The 13,069-nt window shown below is 37.4% G+C and overlaps 1 protein-coding gene across 2 annotated transcripts in view; it reads right to left on the reverse strand.

Annotated features, from left to right (window-relative positions):
- UVRAG (UV radiation resistance associated) overlaps positions 1-13,069 on the reverse strand; it is a 428,278-nt gene that overhangs the window by 179,902 nt on the left and 235,307 nt on the right. Inside the window, exons 12-13 of one of the 2 annotated variants that reach the window (XM_072610800.1) lie at positions 10,084-10,104; positions 8,800-8,965 (exon numbers count right to left, since the gene is read on the reverse strand). In XM_072610800.1, coding sequence (XP_072466901.1) covers positions 8,800-8,965; positions 10,084-10,104 — 187 coding nt within the window. The remainder of the gene's footprint in view (positions 1-8,799; positions 8,966-10,083; positions 10,105-13,069) is intronic. The other variant, XM_072610801.1, reaches the window with a different exon arrangement.

Genomic DNA, 13,069 nt, shown 5'->3' on the forward strand with positions numbered 1-13,069 from the left:
GCAGAGTTGCACAGTCATCAGCCTCACTCTTTCTTCCAGACACACTGAAGTCTGCTGGCATGACAAAAGTCAGGATAATTAGTGATTGCTTGGGATACAATGAATGACCATGGCATTTTTTATGTTGGACCAAACTCTAAGCACACCAGAGCACCTGCTTCAGTCACCTTCAAAGCCTTTGGAACAAACTGTTTTCATCTGCCCATTCCACCAGGAAAAGTCTTCATATGCTTGTGGCAGACATTGCCCTAACTCACTTATGGGTTTGAGGCCCATCAGGTACCCTCACAAACTGGTTTAGCCCATCTGCTGAAATGGTTTACCTGGGTGTGGCACACTACACACTGCACTGCACACAACTCAACAGCAACAATTTAAGGGGCAACTAGATGGTGCAGTGGATAGCACACTGGGCTTGGAATAAGGGAGACTCATCTTCATGAATTTAAATCTGGCCTTAGACACTCACTAGCTGTGTGACCCTGGACAAATAATTTAACCCAGTGTGTTTCAGTTCTTCATATATAAAACGAGCTGAAGAAGGAAATGCCAAATCACTCTAGTACTTTGCCAAAAAAAAAAAAAATCCAAATAGGGTCAAGAAGAGTCAGACATAAAAACCACAAAGTTGCTTAATAAAGGCTTAATGACAATCTCCATTTCTTCCAATTACCATCTCCTACTTATCTTGGTTGGTCTTGCAAGCCAGCCTTACAATTCTGAAGAACCGTAACCAACTCTAATATTCCTAGATCCCTTTTAATCTGTTTATATACTCTAATCATCCTTAATTCCAATTCTCTTACAGTCTGAAAGTAGAATTAGATCAACAGCTGGATTGGAGATTTGTCTCCTCCAAATTTTTCCAAATTTCTCCTCCCCAAATTCAAACTCTGACCTCTCCCTCACCACCCCCTTCAAATCACCAACATATTTTTTGTCCTTCCTATTCTATCCAAATTCTTCTCTCCTCTTACTCTTCCTGCAACCAACTTTCTGCCATGGAAGCCAGAAGTAAAATGTCATTCTTTGATAACATTTTGTCATGTTAAATATTCTCAGTTTCTTTAAATCATCCCCATATAATAGTAGTTATAAACCTTTTTTATTTGTCATGGACCTTTTCATGCACTTTGGGTTTCCCTTTTCTGATGAATCCCTTTTCAGAATAATGATTTTAAATGCGTAAAATAAAGAAAACCTATTAAATGGAAATTGTTACCAAAATACAAAAAAACCAAACATGTTCATGTGCCTTGGATTAAGAATCCTGGTATAACATGATTGCCAGTGCCCTCCTTTGTCCTTGTCACTTTCCTCTGGACTTAATCCAATTTGTCTAAAATGTGGTGTCTAGAATTGGGCACAAAATTCCAGATATGGTCTACTCAGGGTGAAGTACAATAGGACTATCATCACCAGAAGTTTTACAGATTATATTTCAATTAATCTTGTCTAACAATTAACTCTTTCCTAACACAATAAAATGTTGATTCCTATTGAACTCAAAGTCTATTCAAATCTCTAGGTCTTTTCTGTACAGTTTGTTTTGCCATATCTCTCCTCCACCCCCATCCAGTATTGAGCATTTAAAGAAGCCACATGAGAGAGGTAATAATAGAGGTGGGACTACTGCCATTTGAATTGTTGGAGATACTGAGATTACATGAGATGATTACCATATGATTCCTTTGGTCTGCCCTTTATATCCAGGATAATAGAAGAATATCCCATCTACATGCTTGCTAGGAAAAGGTGAAAGAGGCACCTAATAATTAGGCCAATACTTTGATACATGTGTATGTTCCTCTTATCTTATTTTTAATGTTTTTTGGAAAAGAATTAGTCACTTCCCAATAACTGCTAGTCCCAGTAACTACCAACTCTACTCTCATCCTCCCACCCATGGATTCCCCACTTTTAATCAAGAATTACAGTTAAGGAATACAAAGTAGCATATTGGTCATATTGACAAAATGCACCCACCTGTGAGCCCAGGAAACTCTCCATCAGATGAGGAATGTGAACTAATGTTAAAAAGGTTTGAAGAAAGTTGTTAGGGAAGAAGTATAGAAATATACCCATATTGAAAGAAAAAGGAGTGGTTGCGAGAGACAGCAAAAATTAAGTTTCCACAGTAAGTTATTGTTAATTGATGAAGTCATTGAGAATAAGTTAGATAACAAGAAGGCCAGCAGACCACAGGTGGACTCAACCAATCAAAAGACAGACAGTGGCCTTCAGAAAACTACAAAGTTTTTGATTAAGGAACCAAATCTACAGCTAGCTGGAACTAGCCAAGAAAAATGACCTAGAATCACCTGGAGAAGGCTTTTCTTCACTGCGCTTGCTTAATGAACTTCATGCATATAAGCAGATACACCCTGCATAAAATTATCCCTCCAATTTCTGATCATGGGCCCTATGTTAAAGTATGTTTGGGAGGGGGATCACACTAAGGGGGGTTATGTAATGGGCATGTAAAGAAGACAGTGCCTTAATGGAGAATGGACCAGTCCATCTCCTGGTGGGAGGATCTGTCTTGAACTAACAGCATATAGCTCATCTTCTGTATTCAGCGCTCCCTCCTCCTGAAAAGAGGGTGGGGGCCCACTTTGGCCAAACTGTTCAATTCCTCTAAACTCTGCTATAATAAATTTTCCTTAATACCTTTTTTTAGTGTCAGGAGTGTTTCTAACATATCTCATCCTTGACCTCTCCCCCCACATCCCCAATGAGAGAAGCATTTTCTTACTTTCAAATCTCTGGATTTAATATTGTTAATTGCAATGATCAGAGTTTTGATGGCTTTCAGTATTATTTTCCTTTATCATATTATTGTGGTCACAATTTAAATTGTTCTTGTGGTTTTCTTTTATATAAATGGGTATTTAATTGCTGCACACCAAAGAACAAGAGAGGGAAAGATGCAGTACCATTAAGATAGATCATTCTCACTCTCTTGGGAATCAGGTTGATGAAATGATTGTGATTTTGGCCTGACATCATTGCCATATGTAATCCTGAGCAGCTGGTACAGGGGAACAAAGCCCAGTGCTTAAACTTATACATAAATTCAATTCTCTAGTGCTACAATTTACTACTTGTGTGACCTTGGAAAAGTCTTTTCACAGTCAAAAAAGAAAATACAATACTGCCTCTACCGATCTCATAGGGCTACTGAAAAAAGTATTTTTTAAACTGTAAAAAGCTGCTTATTATTTTCACCATCTTCAGTAAATTAGCTGCTTTGTGTATTAGACAGACCAAAATACAAGTTACTGACAAGAATGTAGAACATTTTGGCCTTATTCTCCAGATAACCAAACCTACATATAGATATATAATCAGGGAACACAGGAAGTATCACTATCAACATTTCTGCACATTCAAACATCAATCAATGCAAAAAATTGGTCATCTTTCAAGAATTTCAATTTGCTTCTACAGGAAACTCTAATGTCATAGTCCACATTAATGCCATACTCCATAAATGCCAATCACACTGACAACTACTAGGAGAAGCTTTGGCAACAGCAAACCAGCTGTAACCTGGATTTAGCTCACTTCAAAAAAAAAAGGACTTTTATTTTCTTATATTTTTTCATTAACGAGAATTTATTTTCTTCACCCCTCCCATTTAAAGGAAAAGAAAAAGGAAACCCATGTAACAAATATGCATAATAAAGCAAAACAAATCCCCACACCATCCAAGTCCAAAAATGTATGTCTCATTATGAGACTTGAATCCTTTACCACTGTTGGGGGGGTTAGGAAAGAAAAGAGAACCACGGTTCCATAGTTTTTCACCAGTCTTCTGGAATCATTGCTGATCACTGCATTCATCAAAGTTAAATTTTTAGAAGTTATCTTTATAAAATTGCTGTTATTGTATAAATTGTTCTCCTCGTTCTTACTTCACTTTGCATTAATTCCCACAGATCTCAGGTTTCTATGAACCTGTCATTTCTTAGAGCATAATGGTATTTACTATATACATTCACATACTATAATTTGCTCAGCCTTTCTCCAGTTGATGAGCAGTCCTCACCCATTTAGTTTCCAGATCTTTGCCAGTAAAGAGCTTTCCACCTGTGTACTTGAGCACTTTTCTTCCTTCTTTGATCTCCCTGTAGCATGGCCTACCTCTCACTATTATCCAAAGGTACTCTATTCCAGTGAAAATGGACTAGTAACTGTTTCCCAATTTTATTCCAGTCTCTCCTGTCTTTGTGATTTTGTTTATACTGTTCTCAAAGCTCAGAGGAGACTCTCTGTACTCCAGGTTCATCGCCCACACTAATATCCAAAGTGATTTTCCTTCAATTAAGTTCTGACTTACTACCCAACTCAATCAAATTCAGTGCCTTCCTATTCCCTTCAGGGAAAAAATATGAACTTCTCTGTTTAGTTTTTAAAGCTCTCCACAACTTGATCCCAACTAATCTCTCCCCAGTGTCAGCTGACATTACTTCCCATTCTATTCTTCTGAAATCCAGCTAAATTAGCCTTCTCTTTTTCTCATATTGCACTCCATCTCTCATCTCTGTGTCCTGGCTATCCCCTACACCTGAAATAAACTCTCTGTCTCACAGAATCTCACTGTTCTAAATAAAACATTTTCTGATTCCCCCCCTCTTATTTAATTACTTTGTATTTTATGCTCTTTAAATTTATTCAGTATGTATTCATAAGTATTTATTGTCTCCCCCATTAGAATGTAAGTTTCTTGATACCAGAGATTGCTTCAGTTCTTTGTTTTTGCACCCCCAGTCCTTAATAAATGCCTGCTTACTTTGAGCCCTGTTGAAACCCTTTTTCTCGAGGTTGAGTTCAGGTGGTACCTCTTACAGGAAGCTAGCCACGATCTTTCCAAGACAGGAATTGGACAAGAAGTGCTCCTCCACATCACTCTGATCCTCTCTTTCCCATTTGTAATCTAATTTGTATTTTATTTACTTATTTATTTGAGTACACGTTTCACTTCCTCTATGAAATTATGCCACTAAACACAGGAATCATCTTATAATATTTTTGTATCCCTAGCACCAATCAGTTTTGAGCTTAGCCAGTGCTAAAAATGTTTATTAAATGGAATAGTAGCCTTTTGGCAAAAGTATATGGGCCTGTGTCTAAATGAGCCACCTTTTTTATAAAAACAACTGGGTAGGAAAAGTATTATTCTTAGGACAAGAGAATGAGCTTTTTCAGGAGCCTTTTAGATTCAGAAAAGTAACAAATTACATTCCACTTTGAGTGAAGCTTCTGCTTGGGAATTATCATGAGAACCTGGTGAAAAAACACTTAACCTCTGTTCTGATGGTATGTCAGGTCAGGAAGATCCTGCCAAGTGCTTTAAAGAAATCATACTGAATCCACAAAAGATGCTGTGACAAATTCGGCCTTTAACCTCACTTCTTCTTTTAAGAGTTTACTGCAATTTATTTACACCCATTCCCCCTCATATATTTTGCAGACCAAATGCTTGAAAGGCTGAAAGCAGCAGCTGCTCTCAACACACCACGAGATGCTGGAAGTCTATCTTAGTTATATCAATTAACCTACTAGAGCATTGGGTTTACAAGGTCCCACGTTCATTGTATTACATTATCACTAGAAAGGCAAAGGTTTATGAAAAACACCAGTCTTTTCTTTCTGTATTTTTGAATACTAAAAAAGATGGATCAGTCAGATCCTCTCTCTCTACCCTAAGTTTTGTTTAGAGTTTTGCACTATCACAACTGCCTGATCTTAATAGCACAGAGGATAATTTTATTTTTAGGCTCAACAAGGCTTTCAAACAACTGAATATCAGCTTTCCTCAAGTTCTTCTCTGAAAGGTTGTGGCAATGGCATCATTTTTGTAAGCTCAAGGAGGCAAAAACCCAGCAGAGTTGAACTGGAGCTGCCTGCTTATTTTATAACCAGCTGGACTTCAAGAGACCTGGCTGGATTGTATGATTTAAAAACCAAGACTGGGAAACATGCCCTACACTTCCTAAAAGTCAGAGTTCTGGTCTTTCGAAAGGATAAGCAATACATCTACTAGGACTGCCAGCTAGAGGTGACAGCAATACTGCAAAAGTGACAAGAGCCTCAGCACATGTGAATTTCTAGAAGAAAGCCATTGTTAATATGTGTATAACTCAGCCTGGAATCTAAGGTGAAATTCTGTCATTCTTCAAGTCCTGGATCAAAGACTATTTCTTTTATGAAGTCTTCATTCAGTTCCCCAATAAGAAATACTAGAAGGAAGGTACATTATTATTAATGTATAATGTTATAGCCTTTTTTTAAGCCTTGATTTCTGTTCACTCTAAATACAAGGAAAAGTGATTTATAATGCTTCTGTTTCTGAAGAGCCTCAAGCATTTTTTCTTTACAATAGTTCAATGAAAGATCTGAGAGCACACACATTCCTAATTCACAAAGGAGGACTGAGAAAATGGAATCATAGGATCATAGATTTAGACCTGGGAGAAGCTCAAAAGTCACCCAATCCAATTCCTTTGAAGGAATTTCCATATGAAGACAGAGAGTCCCACAAAGGTAAAGTGGTTGCCTGGCACAATAGAGGGATCAGATTTGAAATAAGGAAGACATGGGTTCAGTTCCCACCTCAGAAACAATTATGCAATCATGGGTAAATTACTAAACTTCTCTGAGATTCAGTTTCCTCTCTTGGACAATAAGAATAATATCTGTAGTACACAACTCACAGACTGAAAGCATTTCACAAACCTCAAAGCACTCTATAAATGTCATTCATTGCTTCCGTTACTGCCCAAGGTCACATAGGCAGTAAGTGGCAGCACTGAGCTTCGAACTGCAACCCTAGCTCCCTTTTGACTAAATTACACTGTCTTCAGACACTGTGCATCAGAGGACCTCATGCAACTCTCTTAACTGCAATACAAGCTTCCAGTCTCATCTTACACCATTGTCCTTCACAGATCATAACTTGCAGGCAAACTGTAGGATGTACAATCCACTGAACATATCCTGTACATTCAGATTCTATGGCTTTGTTCACATCATTTCTTAGTATTGTCCCTTCAACATTTCTGACATCCTTCAAGGACTGCCTCCTTTATGAACTCTTCTTTGACCTCCCAAATCAGAAAAGACTCTTCTCATTCATGAACTTTCTCTTAATACTTTTCTTGTACTTCTCCTTCTGCTGTGTATTGTATCTGTACTACATTTTTATTATTCACATATATGGTAAACTTTGTTTTGTCTATCAAGTGTTAAATGCTTTGATGACAGTCTAAGACTAATTCATTTTAGTAATCCTTCTCCTGTCCCCTACCCTACCAAGCAGTGTCTACAGAGGGGCCTTTACCTATAAAATGAGGGGGACAGACTAGATGATCATTCAAGTACCTGTAAATTTTTATTTATGAGAGTGTACAGCACAGAAGATCAATAAACATGTGATGAATGACTCTATAATTCAGGGATTCTTAGCCTTTTTTGTGTCATGCACCTATTTGATGGACTGGGGAGGTCTCTGGACCCCTTTCTCAAAATAATGTTTTTAAATGCATAAAAATACATAAGATTACAAAGAAAACATATTCCCCTGAAATAGAATTACTGAAAAAATTTTTAAGTTCTTGCAGCCTAGCTTAAGAACCCCTGCTCTATTTCCTCAGTCAACAACTGTATCTAAAACCCAGCTTCTCTACCTGTAAAATGAAGCTAATAATATTTTCAATACTTCACAGAATTGTGGGAAGGCACACAAAGCACCATATGAATACAACATTACTATTTACAAAATGGGGTTAATTCTTACATAACCCATCTAAGGGGGTGTTGTAATGCTCAGATAATGATCAAATAAACTTCTATGTAACCAATATAAGTGAGTGACTCCTATGCTAGTGCTTCTTTCATTGATATATACTAAACATACTGAATTATCTACTACTTATGTGGCACAAAACAGAAAACTGTCATCAATTTAAAGACCATTAATAAAACCTAACAAACAAGTTATTACAGTTCCCTCCTACTCCCCAAAATTCTTTGAAAACTCATTTTTAGATTTTGGTAAAAACAGCTGGCAGGGGCAGGGGGAGAAAAAGAGTCTCTAGTAGTTGGGCTCTGGTGACATTTCTTCAGGTGGTGCAGCCATTAAGCCTCAAAGTGAAATATCTAAAAGATTCCACAGAGTTTCCCTTGACAGTGTGCGGGTGGTGAAAGGCATCCTTCAGGAATGACAGTGTTCCAGACAGGCATTTCACAAAGGCCAGATGGGGGAATGAGAAACAGGCATTACCATAAAAACTGGAGAGCTAAGACATCTTGGACTCAGGACTCCAATACTATGCACACCAATAGCCAGAAGATTCAGACAATATTGAAATGCAGCATTCCTAAGACAATTCTTTTAGAATAGCATGACCAATAAGTCACTCAATTCCTATTTCCCAACTACTATAGGAACATCAAAAATAACTTGGGAGTATGAAAAACCAAACTCAAATTCTGGCCTTGGCCCCATCACTCCAGGAGAGCCAGCATTGGTACAGTGGAGGAAGCATTCAGTTAGGAATCAAAAGAGATCTGGATTCAAATCCAACACTAAAACTCCATGACTGTGGGCAAGTCATGTATTTTCTACTTATGGGGAAAGGTTATAAGGAAAGCACCTTATAAATCCTAGAAGACTATTTGTAATATTCATGAAGAATCAACATACATATACAGGCAATGATTGGATCAATGATTTTTATCACAACATATTCTCTATGGTGTGCAGCAAAAAAGCATACAAGAAGAGACACTTACTCTCTCTCCTTTTCAGTCAACTTGTCATTGATATTGTCTTTGATAGTTGATCTGGATCCCTTGTGAATTATGGGATATCTGAGGGGCACTTGAAGGAAGAAGGAAATCATGGAGACCAAATGTGCCGTGTAACCAAGAGCAACAGCAATGCTTCCATCATCTTTTGCTGCCAATTCAAAAGCAAAGACGAGAAATCCTTATTTACCCATGGAAATTACCTATGTAAACATTAGGGTTCAGCTTTCCAAAAGAAAGTAATTTTTAAACTATTAAATAGCAAGATTCTAAGAATTAATCCAAACATGATTTTTTTAAAAAAAATTTTAAATCTGTTCTCAAAAAGCCTCTTGCTTTGCCCTATTCCTTTAAAAGTATATCCCTAGTAAGCAAGGTAATAAGAATCATATCAGGTATGTTTCAGGCACCCCATGTTACAGGCATACCCTGCATAACACAGACTTGACTAATGTCCTTCTCCAAGAATGCTATTGATATATCATAATGTAATCTATGTATATATCATAATGTATCTATCTTCAACAGTTTCAAAACCCCAATGTAATGTCACTTGGTTAAATGGTCAGTAACAACTTGAGTTAGCAATCAAGCCTCATGAGGATTAACTGCCAGGATCATCAGATGCTTATTATCACCATTCTCCTTATTATATGAGAATAAATATTGTCCCTAAAGAACTGCACTACCCCCCACCCATCCAATAACATTTTGGTTCTGTTGTATTTTCATGAAATCAATTAATGAGGCTAGGCAAGGTATCCCTGTAGTGAAAAATACAATCAAAGACTATTCAAACTTTTGTGCCCTTCCTCCCCAGCCTATAAAAAGGGGCACCATAGTCACCACAGTTTATTAGATACTATAAGAATTAGTTTGGGGTAATTAAATACACAACACTACAGAAACATTATATTCTATTATTAACAATTCTCTAAACAGTAGACAAAAAACGGTTAATTCTGAGGTTAAAAACATAAACTTGTAAAGCATGTTATGAAGTTGCATGCCCATTGGCTTCATGCTATTAATAAAAGTGATGCAGAAATAATTCTAGGAAAATGGTATTATTCAAAGGTGAGAGCACAAAGAAATGATCCACAGTTTTGAAATAGTCAATGCAAAAGGTTATAGATATTATTGTCTGTATATCATCTAATCCATGCATTTTAGGTAGAAGCACTTGTGAAAAGATGTTTATATTATCCTATACATAGATGTAGTCATCTAACTTTTAAGAAGCTATGGATAATTACATTTTTAACTCACCATCCAGTTTTCTGCCACTGCCTACAAAGTGATAAATGATCATTCAGGCACTCAACTGATAGTAAGTAATGCAACATTAAAAGCTTTTCTTCATTCCCCAGAGAAGAAAAATGTAATTGCCCAATGTGTCCCCAAGGTTTAAAAAAAAAAAATCAAATCACCTAAAAGATTTAAATGCATAATCTGAGAAATTCCAGTGCGCAACACAGAATTCGTAAAAAATATACAAGGAGAGGATAACCTCTCCTTGTATATTTTCTGACTTCACTGCCATTCTTATGGTGTTCTTTTTATCTCTGCTATTGTAATTTGTGATGAAAAGGATCCTACTACAATCAGCCACCCGTGATGATAAGCAGTATTATTGTAGAGTGGAATTAATGCTCAATTTGGGACTCAGTCAGCTAGCATCTATTAAAGACCTACTATGAGTCAGGAATTATGCTACAAACTGAGAATACAAAAAAAGGGGGGAGGAATACCCTGTTCTTCAGGAGCTCATAGTCTTATGAAAAAGACCACAAGCAAACAACTAAATACAAATAAGATAAAGATAGCTGTACTGGGGCAGCCTCAGAGGGAAGATTAAGATAAATCAGGAATGAAAAAAACTTCTTATAAAATTAAAAAAAAAAAACTGAGACTTTAAGGACACCAAGGAAAGTAGGAAGAAATGAAGAGGGAGAAAATTGCAGGGATAGAGGACAAACAGTGACAACATGAAGTTGGGAGCAGGAACATCTTGTTGAAGAAGCAACAGAAAGGTCAGTAACACTTAACTGTAGAGTATGTGGCAAAGAGTAAGGTGTAAAAAGATGGAAAAATAAGAAAAGGCCAGATAGAAAAGGCTTTAAAGGTCAAACAGAGGGCTTTGAGCCTGCAGGTAATAAAGAGTCACTGGAATTTCTTAAATGGGGGTGATATGGTCAGACTTGGGCTTTTGGAAGATCAGTCTGACAGTTGAGTGGAAGATGGACTGGAATAGGAAGAGGCAGAGAAATCAACTAGCAGGCAACGGCAGTAGTCCTAGTATGAAGTGGTGTCAGAGGAAAGAAGGGAGAGTATGAGAGATGTTATGAAGACAGGGGAAGAGAATGAGGAGGTAAAGACGACACCAAGATTTCAAGTCTGGGTAACTGGAAGGAGGGTAGTAGCCTAAACCATAATAAGAAAGTGTGGAAGAGGGTAGAGTTTGGGGAGTAAGATTATGAGTTTGGTTTTAGACATGTTAGTGTAAGATGTATATAAGGATACACAGTTTGAGATGTCTAATAGTCAGAGAAAAAAGCCTGAGGGTTGGAAGAAAGACTGAGCCTGGACAAGTAGATCTGAGAGTCGTCTCTATACAGATGATAACTGAAACCAAGTAAAACAGAAGGGAGGGACAGGGCTCAGGACAGAGCAGAGCTATCAGGACTAACTGGGAAGATGACACAGCAAAGAAGACTGAAAAGAAGAGATCAGAAAAGTAGAAGGAAAAACTGGATAACAATATTGCAAAAACCTAAAAAGAAGAGTATTCAGGAGAAGAGGCTAAGATTTGGTATTAAAGGCTGCAAAGAGGTCAAGAGGGATGAGGACTGAGAGAAAGCCACTGGATTAGGCAATTAAGAGGTGATTAGTAGGAGCAGTTTTGGTTGAAGGAAGAAGTCAGAAGCCAGATTATAGAGTTAAAAAAAGAGTGAAAGAAAAAAAAAGTGGAGGCATCTATTGAAGACAGCCTTCTTTAAGAAGTTTCACCACAAAAAGGAGGAGGGATATGGGATGACAGCCAAGAGGGATAGATATAGATCAAGCAAATGCTTTTTGAGAATGAGGGAGACAAGCATGTTTGCAAGCAGTAGGGAAGCAGCCAGTAGAAGATGGGATGGAATGGGACCACCTGTGCATATAGAAGGATTTGCCTTGGCAAGGAGAAGATCCACTTTTTCATGTGAAAGAAGTTAAAGACCAAGTCTGCCACTGACTATGTGTTCTTAGACAAATCACTTCATATTTCCAAAGTTCTGATGAATTCATCTGACAAGGGAAGAAGGTGGGTCTGGGGTAAGGGTGTTTAAGGGAAAATAACATATAAACATAAATGTAAGCTTTATTATTCCCAGTGAATTTTCCAGGCTGTTAAAGCAGTCTCTCTGAATATACCTTTGATTAGCCCAGAGAACATGGAACAGGCAATATTCAATTTGGGAATCTGGATAACATTCACAGGCAACTGCTAAGTGGGGTGGTGGAGAGAGTGATGAACCCGGATTCAAATCCTGCCTCTAATGTTTATTAGCAGTGAAACCCTGCATAAATGATTTAGCATCTAGAAACCTCTGATTCCTCCTATGTAAAATGGAGACAATAACAGCTGTGGCACTTAGAGGATTGTTGTGAAAGTCAAATGAAATAATAGATACAATGAACTTTGAAAACTTTAAAATGCTATATAAACTTTTTTTAAAAAAAGGTTACAGATGCTACACATCTTACATATTTGTTTCAGAGTTGCCATATTGACTATTTTGATTTATAATGTCAATTTTCCACATCTGTATAGCAGTTTCAAATTTATAACTACCTGGGAGTTTGGTGGTGTGCCCATATATTTATAATTTAGAAAATGGAGGGTGAGAGAGGTGGAGCAGCTTGCCTATCATCGCACAGCTGGCAAGAAGGGTTGGGCCTGGCTGGCTAAGTCTAGAACCCATTAGTTTTTAAAAGTATGTAAGTCACTTTTAATTGTCATAGAAGAGTCAGCTTTTATTATCATTACACTCACTGAGAATCAAGAGACTGAGCCTCCTACATTCTTGTTTGTCCCTAGGACCAAGCATAATGGTCTCTTTTATGATCTTTATTCATTTCTATTTTGGAACTCAAATGACCTTTACACAGTTCCATAACAGTTCAGTGGTGATGAAACTGACCTATCACGAGAATTTATTTAGAAGTATTCAGGGTAAGAAATACTAAATCTAGAGCCAAAAGGCTTAGATTC

This window comes from Notamacropus eugenii, chromosome 5 (assembly GCF_028372415.1).
Source record: "Notamacropus eugenii isolate mMacEug1 chromosome 5, mMacEug1.pri_v2, whole genome shotgun sequence".
NCBI classification, from domain to species: domain Eukaryota; kingdom Metazoa; phylum Chordata; class Mammalia; order Diprotodontia; family Macropodidae; genus Notamacropus; species Notamacropus eugenii.